Source organism: Dromaius novaehollandiae, chromosome 2 (assembly GCF_036370855.1).
Source record: "Dromaius novaehollandiae isolate bDroNov1 chromosome 2, bDroNov1.hap1, whole genome shotgun sequence".
In the NCBI taxonomy this organism is placed as follows: Eukaryota; Metazoa; Chordata; class Aves; order Casuariiformes; family Dromaiidae; genus Dromaius; species Dromaius novaehollandiae.
The window spans coordinates 11,206,570-11,219,586 of NC_088099.1; the positions used below are offsets into that span (position 1 = coordinate 11,206,570).

Sequence of the window (13,017 nt, forward strand, 5' to 3'; positions counted from 1 at the left end):
TCTGACAAATCTCCATCATACTGGTTTAATCAGTTTCTAAAATACTACGACTGGTGTAGAAGTGGTGACAGATTATCTTTCCATCCACATGCATGTATGTATTATATACATGTGTTTGTGTGTGCCTGTTGGGAATACCTGCTCAGCATCACTCCCGCCTGGAGCTGGGGCCAAGGAGCTGCAGCAGCCTCACCTCTCTCAGCCACCAGATCCGGCATCTCCCTAACAACAAAGTCCCAGTGAACGGTGGAAGTGGTGCAGCGTGGTAATCAGTGCTGACATACACTACGCTTTACCAGCTTCTCTTCTCTGCGAACAGTTTGCCCGTACATCAATAAGTCTGTTATGGGAATGAAAGGTTTCAGCGAACGATGTTTAAACACATTTTCTGTAGGCATATGCTGGTATTGAGCTAACTCATTATCTAAAGATGATTTACATAGAAACATGAGGATCTTCATCTGCCAAGATCTGAGCATATTAGCGCCAATCCAGCATATTTATAAATTTAACATTTGAGTTTGGAGACTACTTGTGCCCAAAGATATGCAGTTTTTAGAGATCTGCACGATCAATGCCACCATGCTGTATAACTTTGCTTTACAACCCTATATGAAGCAACAAACCATTTGTTGGACAATTGCTTCGGGTTCGGGTTTTTTTTCATTTCACATTAAAAGAGGTATTGTTGTTGCAATGTAGCAGCTCTCCTAAAATGTACATACTCACACACACACACCCCAGATAGATAAAATAAGGCTTAAATTTTTGTGAACTCTACCCTCTCATTCAATGACTGTGTTCTAAAAATAACTATGAAATTCTCTTTAAAATTTGTACCAGATCCACCAGCTTCTATTTACTGAGCCCTCCGTACTGAAGTACAATGAGCAGATATTTTCAAGATAAATAGCAAACTTGCAAGTGGCGTGATGAAAGCAAAAACTCCAAATACATGGTATTCGGTAAAATAAAGACTTGATTTTGAGGGGGGACTGAAAAATGCACATCTTATTGTCCAGTCAACATTTGAGACTTTAAAACTGACTATCAATCTATGCATTGTCTAAGAATTACTAGAAATTAATGAATCGTCCTCTTCAATAAGTCTCTAGACCTGACATACATCTTTTATAACTCTATTTCTATAGAACTTGTATCTTCAAATCATCGTACAAACAATTCATCTTTATAAGATAGCTGTGTGATAAGAGAAATTACAATTTCTATGTTAGACATAGAAATTCTGTCTCACATCTACATAAGAAAAAGTATGAATCCTCCCAGCAAAATTTGCTCTCTACACCAGATTCATACAGGATGGCCTACAGCATAGAATTCATCATACCTCATTTTATATGTTTAAACAAGCATGAGATGGATCACAACTTGGAAATTTCTGTTTCTCTCCACTGATCATAAATCAGTTTAGGTTGACTTGCTCCAGTAAAAACATCTGTATTTGGTTAAGTGAATCCTGCTCCAGTGCTTATATTTATTTATTTATTTATTTTAAGAATTTTAATGTTTCGATTTTACTGAAGAAAGCGAGGGAGGGAAGAATGATCCAAAGGATGAGGTACTTAATGGGGATTTGAGACTTGACTTCAAGTCTATGCTCAGATTGAGCATGACTTCAAAAAAGCTGAGAAAAATCTCTCTGTGAAATGATGATATTACTTCTTCCCTACTTTGGGAAAATAAATACATCAAAGGTTCTGAGACGTTCAGATATTACTCTAATGGTTGTTGTACAGATAAGCAGATAGTCAGGCACAGCTTCAGGGAGATCCTCCTCTATCAATTATTCCTGATATTTTTACTAATGTGTTTATGCACAGGGCGGATTACATATTTCATATTTATAGAGAATCCCACACATATGAAATATTAAATTTTACATTTATACAGGCAGAATCTAAATGTCTACACTGCAGAAAGGGTTTTGACTTTTCAACAGTCAGCTATCAAATCAATTTCTGATGATCGTAATTTATTACTGTAATTAATGACAGTTATATAAATAAGGGTGCTGCCTTTTAGAATTAAAGCTCCAGATTAAAATGAGCGATGACTGCATAATTTCTTACTAGTTAATCAGAATAATTATTGTTTGCAGATAAGTTCCAAGTAACATTTTAGAGAATTTGTGCACTCAGATTTTCTAAAACAAATAATAATCCTTCTTAATAATCATCATATATCTTAGTTCTTCCAGGAGATCAATTACAAAGCATCAAATAATTGATTTTCAATCTAGCAAAGCTATGCATACTCTGCCCTGAACGTTAAAGGGGAAATGAAGTAAGGCAGGTTCCTGGCTGTACTCAGGTGCAAAATATATAGTTTCTACCAAATGCATGGCCTGACCTTTGTAAGCTTCTAAGGTCTTGCAAACCAAGTCTATGAGTTTTAAATTGTACCCTCTCCCCTTTCAACGCTGCTGCACAGCTGGCCATACTACCAGCCATACCTCTCTGTCCACTAACCAGTCACTTCATCCATTTCTTTTTCTCTTCATGATTCTGCAAAGACCTATAACTTTATTAACAACTTCTTTGATGTACAGAAAATTCTGTTTTTCCAAACTCTTTGCTTTTGAACTTTTCAGAATACCTGGGATTCAGAGATTTCTACTATGAAAATATTCATACATAAAGCCTACCAGCAAAATAAATGCAAGCAATTAAAATCCAAAGAAAGAGAAAATACCAGGAAAATAGACCAAAACTCATTGAAGACACCACATTAATTGATTTTCTGTCTTCTTCCCTACAATAGGTAGTAGGGCCTGAACAGTGCAGCAGCCTGAGGAGGAAGACGTTAATTCATTTATGAAGACCGTGGAGGCCAAGTCACACTGAAGGAGCAAGAGCAAGAAGAGACATCTTTTAGCTCCAAAAACCCTAAACAATAAAGAGGAGACCCCTGCCACAATAAAAACAGCCTTGGCATAAGTGTAGGAGGCAACTTGCATGTTCCTGTAGCCTGTCCAGCAAGCTTCCCGGAGGACTCAGTGTAGCATCCGCCCCCAGAGCGGAGCTTGGGGGAGAGAAGAAGGAGGAGGAGGAGGAATGAGGAGGAAGAAGGCTGCTGTGCACTACAACCCCTGCATTTGAAATGAGCACATTGCAGGGCTGTGTTACCAAAGCAGTGCACTTCTGCCAGCGTGCATAAGTTTTTTTCATTTTTTTTTCCTGGAAAAAAGAGGGGAGGTGGAGCAAGGAGAATCCACATACAACCTGAAGCCTTTGCATTTCTTGCCTCACGTTAAGATAAATCAAGCTTTCGCACAGTGCACAGATGTCTGGCTATACATTATTTTTTGCACTAAGTTCAGATTTGGTGGAAAGGTATCCCAGAGGCTGATAATGTAGCATTTTGTGAATGGTAAAATCTTCATTAAGCCAGAGTAGGAAAAAATACTAGCTGATGCTTAAGTAACAAATGCCACCAAGTGCTCATTTTCTGAACAACTCTTTTCAGCTGCATTAAAGTGAACTGTTCCTACAATGCCCAGGAAACAGACTCACCAAATCTTCTGATTTACTGCTATTTATCCACTGGAAGTCATTATCAAATGGCCAGATTACAGCCCGCAGTAGATACTGTCTAAATACTGAGAAAAAAACTTTAAGTTAATGGTGAAATCCAAGTGCTTCAAAAAGCACTTGAAGAAGCTCTTGCAATAAACAGTGAATGTTATAGGAATTCTGTTGCATCATATGATTTGTTTGATAGTGTGATTTCTGTTGCTGTTGTGTCAAGCCTCAAGTTGACAGTAGTTTGAACAAGTGAAATAGGAAAAGTTACTTGTTTTAAACTACTTCTGCTGTATTTTAAATACATACAACTACATTATACAATATAGGAGATGTATAGTTCATTTTACAGTTGTGTACATAACTGTTTTGCACTACATATTTGATGATGCTGAAGCTTGATATTTTTATTCTGATAATATACATGTGGAAGATGGTAGAAAATAAAGACCAAAAGCTTGTAAAACAGCTTGATTAAAAATACATAAATACTAAACAAGACTTTTGGAGTATAATAGTTTTAAATTTTAAGCATTCTTTATCTTTTTTCTTTCTGTATTTTACTCTTGACCAGACTTCTCTGATGACAGTTTTGGAACAAATCGGAAGCCACTCAGGCAGGCTTAAAACCACTAAATTTCTGCAAGCTTCAGCTATACATCACAGAAGGTGAGGTATCAAAGTAACCAGGAGCAGTGTTCATCTCCTGCTCCACGACAGCGAGGACAAAGTGACAGAGGTAAAAAAAAAAAGATGTTCTTCCTCTCTTTTGTTTGCTTTTAAATTATGGGTAACACGTCTGGCCCAATGTCTGTTGTTTTAAAATGCTCCTTACTGAAAAGTCTACAGCTTGTTTCTATACGTGCTTCATTTCCAGATTTTCTGCTCTTTATCCCACTCCCCCAGGCTCCTAAGTAGCTATCTCCATGGCAACACTCGATAACATTGGTGGGTGGTGTTATCACAGCAGGCTTCCCCACAGAAGGTCTCAACCATATGGATTGTTTATGAACTTGCATGACAGCAGCAGACCCACTGAAATACTTCTTGGACAAGTTTTCCCTTCCCTGAAAGCCAGCGCTCCAGCGAACGGCATCCTCACTGAAGTCGGCGCTCAGGACTAAGCAGCTGAGGAAAAGCACCATGGAGGTGGTCACTCATTAGCTCCCAAAGCTGCTTTGCTGCTGCCTGGGCATTCCTCATCCTCAAGATGAGCACCCCTTGTCATATTCCATACGTTGTAACTTACGGTTACATATGCCAATCAGTAACTTACGGTTATATATGCCAAATTTGCAAGTTCTGGCCATAATAATAATATTTCAGATATACCATGACTGACTAAAGAGTTGATACAACTTACACTGTTTTGGGAAGCTGCTGTTGCAGATACACTGCAATGGTTCTGTGTCTCCGAGTTAGTCCTTGGAAAAGGTAGCAGTTTGGCTTTGATACTGTATTTGCTTCACCTGAATTTTTCTTCAATATATTTCTTAGCTTAGGCTGTTGCATATACACTGTATTCATGCAAATAGCACATACCAAACTTTAAAAGGCGCCCGATAACAGTAACCTATTTCTTTAAAATAATAGACTCTTCTGGGCAAAAGACATTTTTTCAGCAAAAGAAAGGACCTGTCATATGCAGCCATTTCTGCTGATCCTGTTTGTAAAATTATCAAGCTGCCTAAGAACCAGATAGTTTTTCTTTAAGAAAGAAAATAATAGTGTTGCTTACAGATCAGCACTTTTTTTATTTATCAGAGGACAATACATAAGATTTAATTGGTGTGATTTATCCTGCCTAAGTATACGTATATCTATAATGTATATATCTGAACCTTAATTTGTAACCACAGACTTCCTTTATGATCAATAAGGAGGAACTTTTGAGGCAGAGTTCAGCAGACCCATTGTCAAAATGTGCTCAGAGATTATGTCTGTTGTTCCCTAAACACCATAAATAGAATAGATCAGATCTCTATTGACTATAAAGGCAGTCTGAGGTGGTTAGCTCAGGTTAGGTACCTGCACTGCAGACCTTAGATACCTAGCAGGTGACTTCCACCATACGTGTCCATCAAGAATTTACAGGGTTGCTCAGCCAGCCTTCTGGAGAGGAGCAGTTCGGATTCTGTAACCAGGGTGTCAGCTCAGCCAGGGAAGAGGTTGCCACCTTTATCCCTCTCTTCCCCCTTCCTCATGTACAATCAGTCCCTAATTAAGGTAAAATGAACTGGATTAAAAAACTCTACTGCATAGAGAGCTGAAGCCGATCCAAACCATTTGGAGAGAGCTGAGTTAAATAATGTGCAGTTATGATAATCAGTCTGAGGAGGCAGTGAGAAACGATGTTTGGTGTCAGGACAGAAGGGAAGATTACAAAGTTAGGAAAGCTCACAGAGGAAGGAAGCCAAAAACACAAAACGTAGGAACCACTTTAAAGATACAACCTTGACAGAAGCTTTGTCACTCTTCTTCCTTGGATACAGATTTGTAGCTGCAGATTGGGAGAGAATACCTAGATATGTGAGATATTGCTGAAGAGACTTGGCCAAGTTCGTATCCTTTTCCAGATTATAATTTCTTTCATTATCTGCATTCTGCTCTGAATTCCTGCACAGCAAAACCAAAGAAAAAAAAAATATTACCAGCCTGTATGACAATGAGCCCAGCAAAAAAGGAACCATGCTTTAGATCTCAAGACACTGAAACTATTTCTATACATTGGGTGCTTTAAAAAATTACTAAAAAGCTTAACAATATAGATAGTTCTGCTTCAGCAAAAACAATCAAAAAAAAAGAATCCACTATTAAGAACTTATTGTGGAATCAAAGTAAATGATCAACAGTAAATCAAACAAAAAGCCTATGTCAAGGCAAAACAATGTCCAGAGGAAAAAAGAACATTTGTAAACGGAAAATATGCATCACTAAAGTGCACCCCAAAGAAATACATGGGTGGTTTTAAGACTACAAAATTTTTCTGCATTATGATGAGAATCAACATCATTTTGGCCCCACACCAACTTACAGAGTACAGTGAGACTGCTGGACATACAGAAGTAACTGAGCAACGTAGCTCCAGCAAAAGGCTTAAGAAGGGGATAATGAGACAGAAAAAGTCTCTCTTCTGACCCCATGTGCCTGAGATTCACAGAATAGCAATGTTTCCTGACTGTTTTAAACAAACCTTGGCGATGTTTGCAAAAGAAAGATAAAAATGTGATTAAGCAACAGCAGCGTAGAGGTGTGTATATGGGATTCAGAGTGCCGTGTACAACCACTCTGAATTGTTATCAGCTCTCCTCATCTGTCTCAACAACATGTCAATGATAATGATAATTTAAATGTCAGCACCAGTAACTATTTCATACCTTATGTAAGAAAGCAGCAGGAGGGTCACTGATCTGCTTCCTTCTCTGTGACACATTGTTTGGTAGGAAAACACGTTTCAGGGCCACCATTTCCCACCCACATCTGCACACCCCGCTTCTCCAGGGATGAAAATCTCCAGGGGAAGGACCTTTACAGCCCGGGGAGAGGGGTCATCGTTTTACTTTAAACATCTGCAGGCAACTGTAAGCAACGTTTGATTCCACCAGTTCATGTTGTGGTGCATATTTGGGGGCATAGCTTGAAAGAGTACTGTTATCTCTCATTTCCCAGATCTTGGGTTTAATTGCATTGCTTTATGTACAAATAACAGACTTTTGCCCATGTTCACAACCGTATCAAATGCAGGTCCCAACTAATACCAAGGCCAAGAGAGAGACAGAGCGCGGGAGTTGCGAGGCACAAGGAAGGATGGCTGCAAAAGCCTTTACCGCACTTTTCCATATGCTCAATTTGGGGTTGTTTCATCACACTCAGGACAATTTACATAACCCTTGGACTTTTGCATGCCTGTGTACTCCCACACTCTAGAAGTTTTTCAACTGCATCCTCAATATGCTTTTCAGTCCCCAGCAAATACCTAAATTTGCTGCAAGGAGGGCAGGCTCAGACTGTTCTGTCCCTGTGCTGAGGGCCCCGAAAGCCATCGCGTCCCATCCCAAGGTACAAAATACCTAGCTGCCCATTAGGCACACAGATCGGAGGAAAACGAAGTTTTGCTGCACAGGGCACAACAGAGGTCTTGCTATAATTCACCCCGGGCCTTGCTCACTTCCCATGCTGTTTGTATTTTTCTCCAGTTCCAGAGCTCTGAAATCTGCCTGGTGACGGAGGGTGGAGGTGCAGGTAACATTACCCACCTTCTTTGCAACTTAAAGGCAGACTAGTGCTGTGGTGCTGGAATGAGCTGGGCAGTAGGCTTTCTGCTTCAATAGAGATGAACTAATCCAAAGAGGCTATCATAGAGAAGGTATCCCAATTTCAAATACTCCTCTCTCATTCCTCGCTTAATTCCAACATCTATCTTCTCCTTTCTTTGCTAACTTTGAAAAGAGAGAGCAAATGGAAATACCAGACCGAATTCTACCCTCGGGATTTCCGCTGGAGTTAATGGGAATTGAATGCACAGATAAAAGAGAGTATTTAGGTTAGCTTTTCAAGCCATTATTTACAGTATACAATCACTCACTCCAGTGGTAGAAGCAGAAACTGAGGACAAAGATTTCTCTTTTTTCATATGGAGACAGCAATTGCTTTCATATTGTGTTTAAATTCCAGATTGTTTGTAATTTTATATGCTATAAACTTGTAAATAACAATCAAAAAGTAAAAGGCTAACAAAGCATCAAATACATCTACAAATACATCTGAAAGACTTAAAAAATCTTTTCAGTTCACCAATGTATCACTATTGTGAACCTTCCTACTGCAGAAAGTAAAATGCATTAAATGAGCTGCTCTTACAACTGAATTAAAATTTTTCCCTCAAATGTGACAAAGTGATACTGGAAAATGGATTAAAGAGGAATATATAAAACCACCTGGTGAGTAGGAGAAATGACTGTCAGTTGACTTCTTGTTGTGCACTATTTGGACACATGTTCTGTTTTAATTTGTTTTGGAAAAGGACTTTTCATACAAAGAACTACAATTTATAAATACCATAGTATACATTATTACTTATGGACAGAAATAATTATATAATTCCTACAAAAAACAGCACTTTTTAATCTTTTGCAGGTAATATCTAAACCTCTGCACCGCAGATATTCTGCTTTTGTAGAATGCTCTCAATTGATAGATACCATACTTTTTAGAATAAGGAGTTTCTCCCCGATAAATGCTGTGAGAATCTTATTACTGACTTAATGATGGTTTTATTATGGAAATAATGCTATACCCCATTTTATACATTGAAGTTTGTTGGAAATGTTCGTGGTTTTGCCTAATTGCACCAATGAACACAACTGACATTTATTCCCTGTGTGCAGAATGGATTTTTTTCCCTTTATCTTGGATCCTCTTTCAAGAGTGGGGTCTTTTTGAAATTTAATAAGGGCCCAGAAAATACCATGTACACTCCAGTTAGCCACCAAAGAAAGAACTTTCATCTTGAAATCAAGCTCCTAGTTTCAGGGGGGAGGTTAAGATGAAATCCATGTCTTCTGTTCTATCAGATTTCATATGCACTAATTTAGCCTAAGTCAATTTACCTTTCAAGTGTCTGAGTCTATTTTCTTGCTCTCACTAACTCTGTGGGGATTAATGACTCATTAATATGACTTCATATTGCCTTATAACACATTATCCTTAATAAAAGGTCTTCCTGCCACAATGTTTCTTTGATAATCAGATACCTATGTGATGTTGCTATTTTAATTATTTAATTATTATCTGATAATATTTTCGCAAAAGCACTAAGCACACAGAGCATATAGCAGAATTTTTCAGAATCTACAAGAAGCCAAGGAAAAAAAATCCCACTGTTCCCTGACCTATAGAATATATTGCAAATGGACATCCAGAAAAATCAATTAATGTTTTAAACTGTTGGCACATAAGATAATGCTTTCAGAAGCACAGCTTGATAACTTCAGAAAATCTATCCACAATAGGAACTGCTGTAAGTGGAACACATTTGAAATTCTGATGTTCCTAAAGTGTCAATACGCAAAATAGATTATTTTTTAAAAAATACAGCTCTAATTAAAAATGCAAAGCACCTCAAACCTGATCACAACAGGAACTCCTATAAGTAATCTAATGTTCTCGGTACAGAAATTTCTATACATTTTTACACATTTCATTTTTATATAATTCCATTTAAGAATCTGGAACACTGGAGATATGGTCTTGATCTCTTGGAAATCTGGCCTATATTATCATATTCCCATGAACAAAAATTCATAGGATGCAGTCATTTCTGAAAAGAAATCCCCCATAAGATATTCAAAATAATTTCTGTTGCCAGAGAGTAATCCATACACTAATGGCATCTGATGCTTCTAAGCAGTGAGAACAGGTTTATGGTTTCCAACATGTGTTTTTATCACCTTTGTGATAAATTATAGATCAGTATCTTATCTAGAAGTTAGGCTTCTGCCTTACTGTACTCCTGAAATGTATTGTTCTATGATTTTAAGGAGTGGGTTTTTTTCCTTTACGCTGAATGGATCAGCAAGTATAAGAACTACAGGGTCAAATTCTATGAATTAAATCAGAGAAAACTGAAGCAAACACAACTGAAGCCACTGGGCATTTTCAATTACAAAGCATTTTTATTTCTATAAAAGAGCAATCTAGCAGAGAAATGGTTTCCCCTTCTTTGCAGGATATGATTTCCCCGAGCAAGAAATTCTGTAAAAAGCTAAGGTCAAACGTCCAATATCTTGCCCATCAGGCCTAGGAGCTCCGGCTTTCTCCCACTATGAAGAAAATATTCTAACAAGTAGCACTTTCCTTCAAGCTCAGTAATTCTGAGTTTTCATTTTTTAAAATCATTTAGAAAAAAAAACAAATTTGCCATTTTTAACATTCCTAGTAAATGAGACACTTTTAAAATTGACTTCTGAGGTTTGTATGATTAGGCTGAACTTAAAGCCTGTAAGGACAAACCAGAACAAGTGAAACAGTATATTTATATATGTATCTGTATATGAAGATAAGACCTGCATCCATATCTCTCTCCACAATTACAAAGCCTTTGTCTCTTGCTATCCATAACTAAGCCACCCCTCATATCTTTCAGAAGATAGATATAGAATAGAGAAACGACTTCTATAATACGAAGATTAGGTAGAGATGTCCCAGCATTGTTTCCTGCCATAAGATCTCACACAAATATCTCTTTCTTGGACAAATTTTGCCACCAAAGCAGGGAAGCTATTGACTTCAATTTGATTACAACAGTGTAGGGGAAAAATGAAAGTTTGATGACATTAGTTGGTCAGGATCTCTTTCCGTACTTCTTTTTTGTTTCCTTCCATAGGTTCATTCCAGAATAAAACTTCTCCTGTGGATGAGCTATTGTACATGCCTGACTTTCTAAGCCAGGCATACCTACAGCTGCCTGAATGGAGACTGGATACTGCACAAATTGGACAGAAAAGGTTTTGATTTCTGACCCCCTGAGCTAAGAGTAGGCACATTTCCGTAAGTTGTTGAGGTTTCTCATTCTTTCTGTGTGCCATTTTCCTATGAGTGTTTTTGGTACTTTTGTACAAGTGGTTTCTCTTCATTATCTGGTTAGTGGTTTTAGTGATGTGTTTAACATTTCAGATTCAGTGCTATGGTGCCACTTTGCTTCTCATCATTTGCAAAAAAAACCCCAAAACGTACTAGGCACAAAAGCCACTGCAAACTTACCTTCCTGCGTCAGACCCTTCAGGTGGAAATATATCAGGGCGTCTGTTGTGGATTTTATGAATGGTTGAGAGTTCCTGACCAATAACATGCTGTGTGTAATCATCTTGCCAGGTAAAACCTGATAAATAATGACAAAACCAAAAAAAAAAAAAAAAAGGAAAAACACTATTTAGTATCTTGAAAAGTTTGGAAAAATGTGTCCTATATAAACAACATAAAAAAGAAAAAAGAAGCTTTGCTGACTGTGAATCCAAGAGTGATTTATAGATCCTTTGCTCCTGTAAGAAATGTTGTTAATTAAACTTCTCCTAAAATGGAAGGAAGACAGTAGATGATGCAATGAGGTCTTGAAAGAGCTTGTTCTTAATAGAGTTTTAGCTAGGTATAAACTAGCTTTCATACATAATAAAGAGTTATTTTTTGATAGCTATGGAGAAGAGTTATCTCACTAGCCAGCTATTGAAGGACAAAGAGTTTTAAAACTAAATGCTGGTACCTATGGAAAAGCAGCTTCCTGCAGGTGATTAGCTCAGTTCTCCCCGGTTCACGGTGCACCTCCTCTTCCCCGTTCCCTCCATCAAACTGCGCAGTTAGAACATTAAGCAGCGAGTATTACACGGGAAAGAAGTATTTTGGGTTTTAACGTAGCACCTCTGAAGGCCAATTTATGTTATCTTTATACTCAAATGTTGTGACAAAGAACTTTACAACAAGGGGGAAGTGTAACTGTGAAGGCAAATTCCATGTGATTATTCATTAATTACATGCGCTGCCGATCTCATGGTAATTATACTTGGAATGACGATATAACTCCAACCATAATTGTTATCTGATTTCTAGAATTTAGATTTTATGGTAACACTTTATAGAACGCACCCTTGCAATTATCTGTAATTATCTAATAACTAAATATCACATAATTGCGGAGAATTTCTGCCTTTATACTAGGCACAGTAAAACACCACAAAATCCTCAAATGAATATTGATAAAGTTCCAGATACGGTGATTCTGCTAATATCTCTCTGTAAGAAACCTCCTAAAGAAAAATCCTCTCTAGCCCCAGGTGGAAGGGGACGCATCTGGTTGAGAGAACCAGCCTTGAAAGGGGGGATTCTGGTCCAGCCCCCCTTTCAAACACATGTTATGAACATCACCATGATTTTCAGTCAACACCAGGTTTGCTGGGACCGGGACTCTCTTGGGCTGCAAGCTTAAGCGCCGTCAGCCTAAGCAGAAACCAGAACGTGGCCATCTCACTTTGTGGCTAAGTGCTTTATCCCATGGGCTGCTAAAGAAGGGGTTATGCTCTACAGATTTTTCCTGGAGGTTAAGGTAGAGTTCATAATTTGTTTACCTAAGCCTGGATTCAGAAAAAGAAGTTTAAATAGATGTGTCCATCCTGTCAAAACAGTTTGCAGCATGCAGAAGTAATAATAATTTTAGTGTTTATGAAATTCTCAGCCCAAGTAGGAAACACTTCATGAAGTTAGGTACAAGACCAGACAGGCCTAGGAAGTATTCAAACTTACTGCTGTCTGGTATTTAGGTGAGTTTTAGGAAACAAAGTCCCAGCTTAGGCAAAATTTTGGTCAACTGCATCCCAGACTTAATTTTTTTTCATTTATGAAAACATTATTGAACCATTTAGAACCAAGCTATGAATATATGAAGGCTTTAACAAAAAAAACCCACAGCTTTGACATGTAAGAAATC

The 13,017-nt window shown here is 37.9% G+C and overlaps 1 protein-coding gene across 2 annotated transcripts in view; it reads right to left on the reverse strand.

The window, feature by feature from the left end:
* PTPRN2 (protein tyrosine phosphatase receptor type N2) overlaps positions 1-13,017 on the reverse strand; it is a 661,203-nt gene that overhangs the window by 420,290 nt on the left and 227,896 nt on the right. For both annotated transcript variants that reach the window (XM_064505751.1, XM_026103068.2), the window contains exons 4-5: positions 11,304-11,421; positions 5,996-6,158 (exon numbers count right to left, since the gene is read on the reverse strand). In XM_064505751.1, the coding sequence (XP_064361821.1) occupies positions 5,996-6,158; positions 11,304-11,421 (281 nt within the window). The remainder of the gene's footprint in view (positions 1-5,995; positions 6,159-11,303; positions 11,422-13,017) is intronic.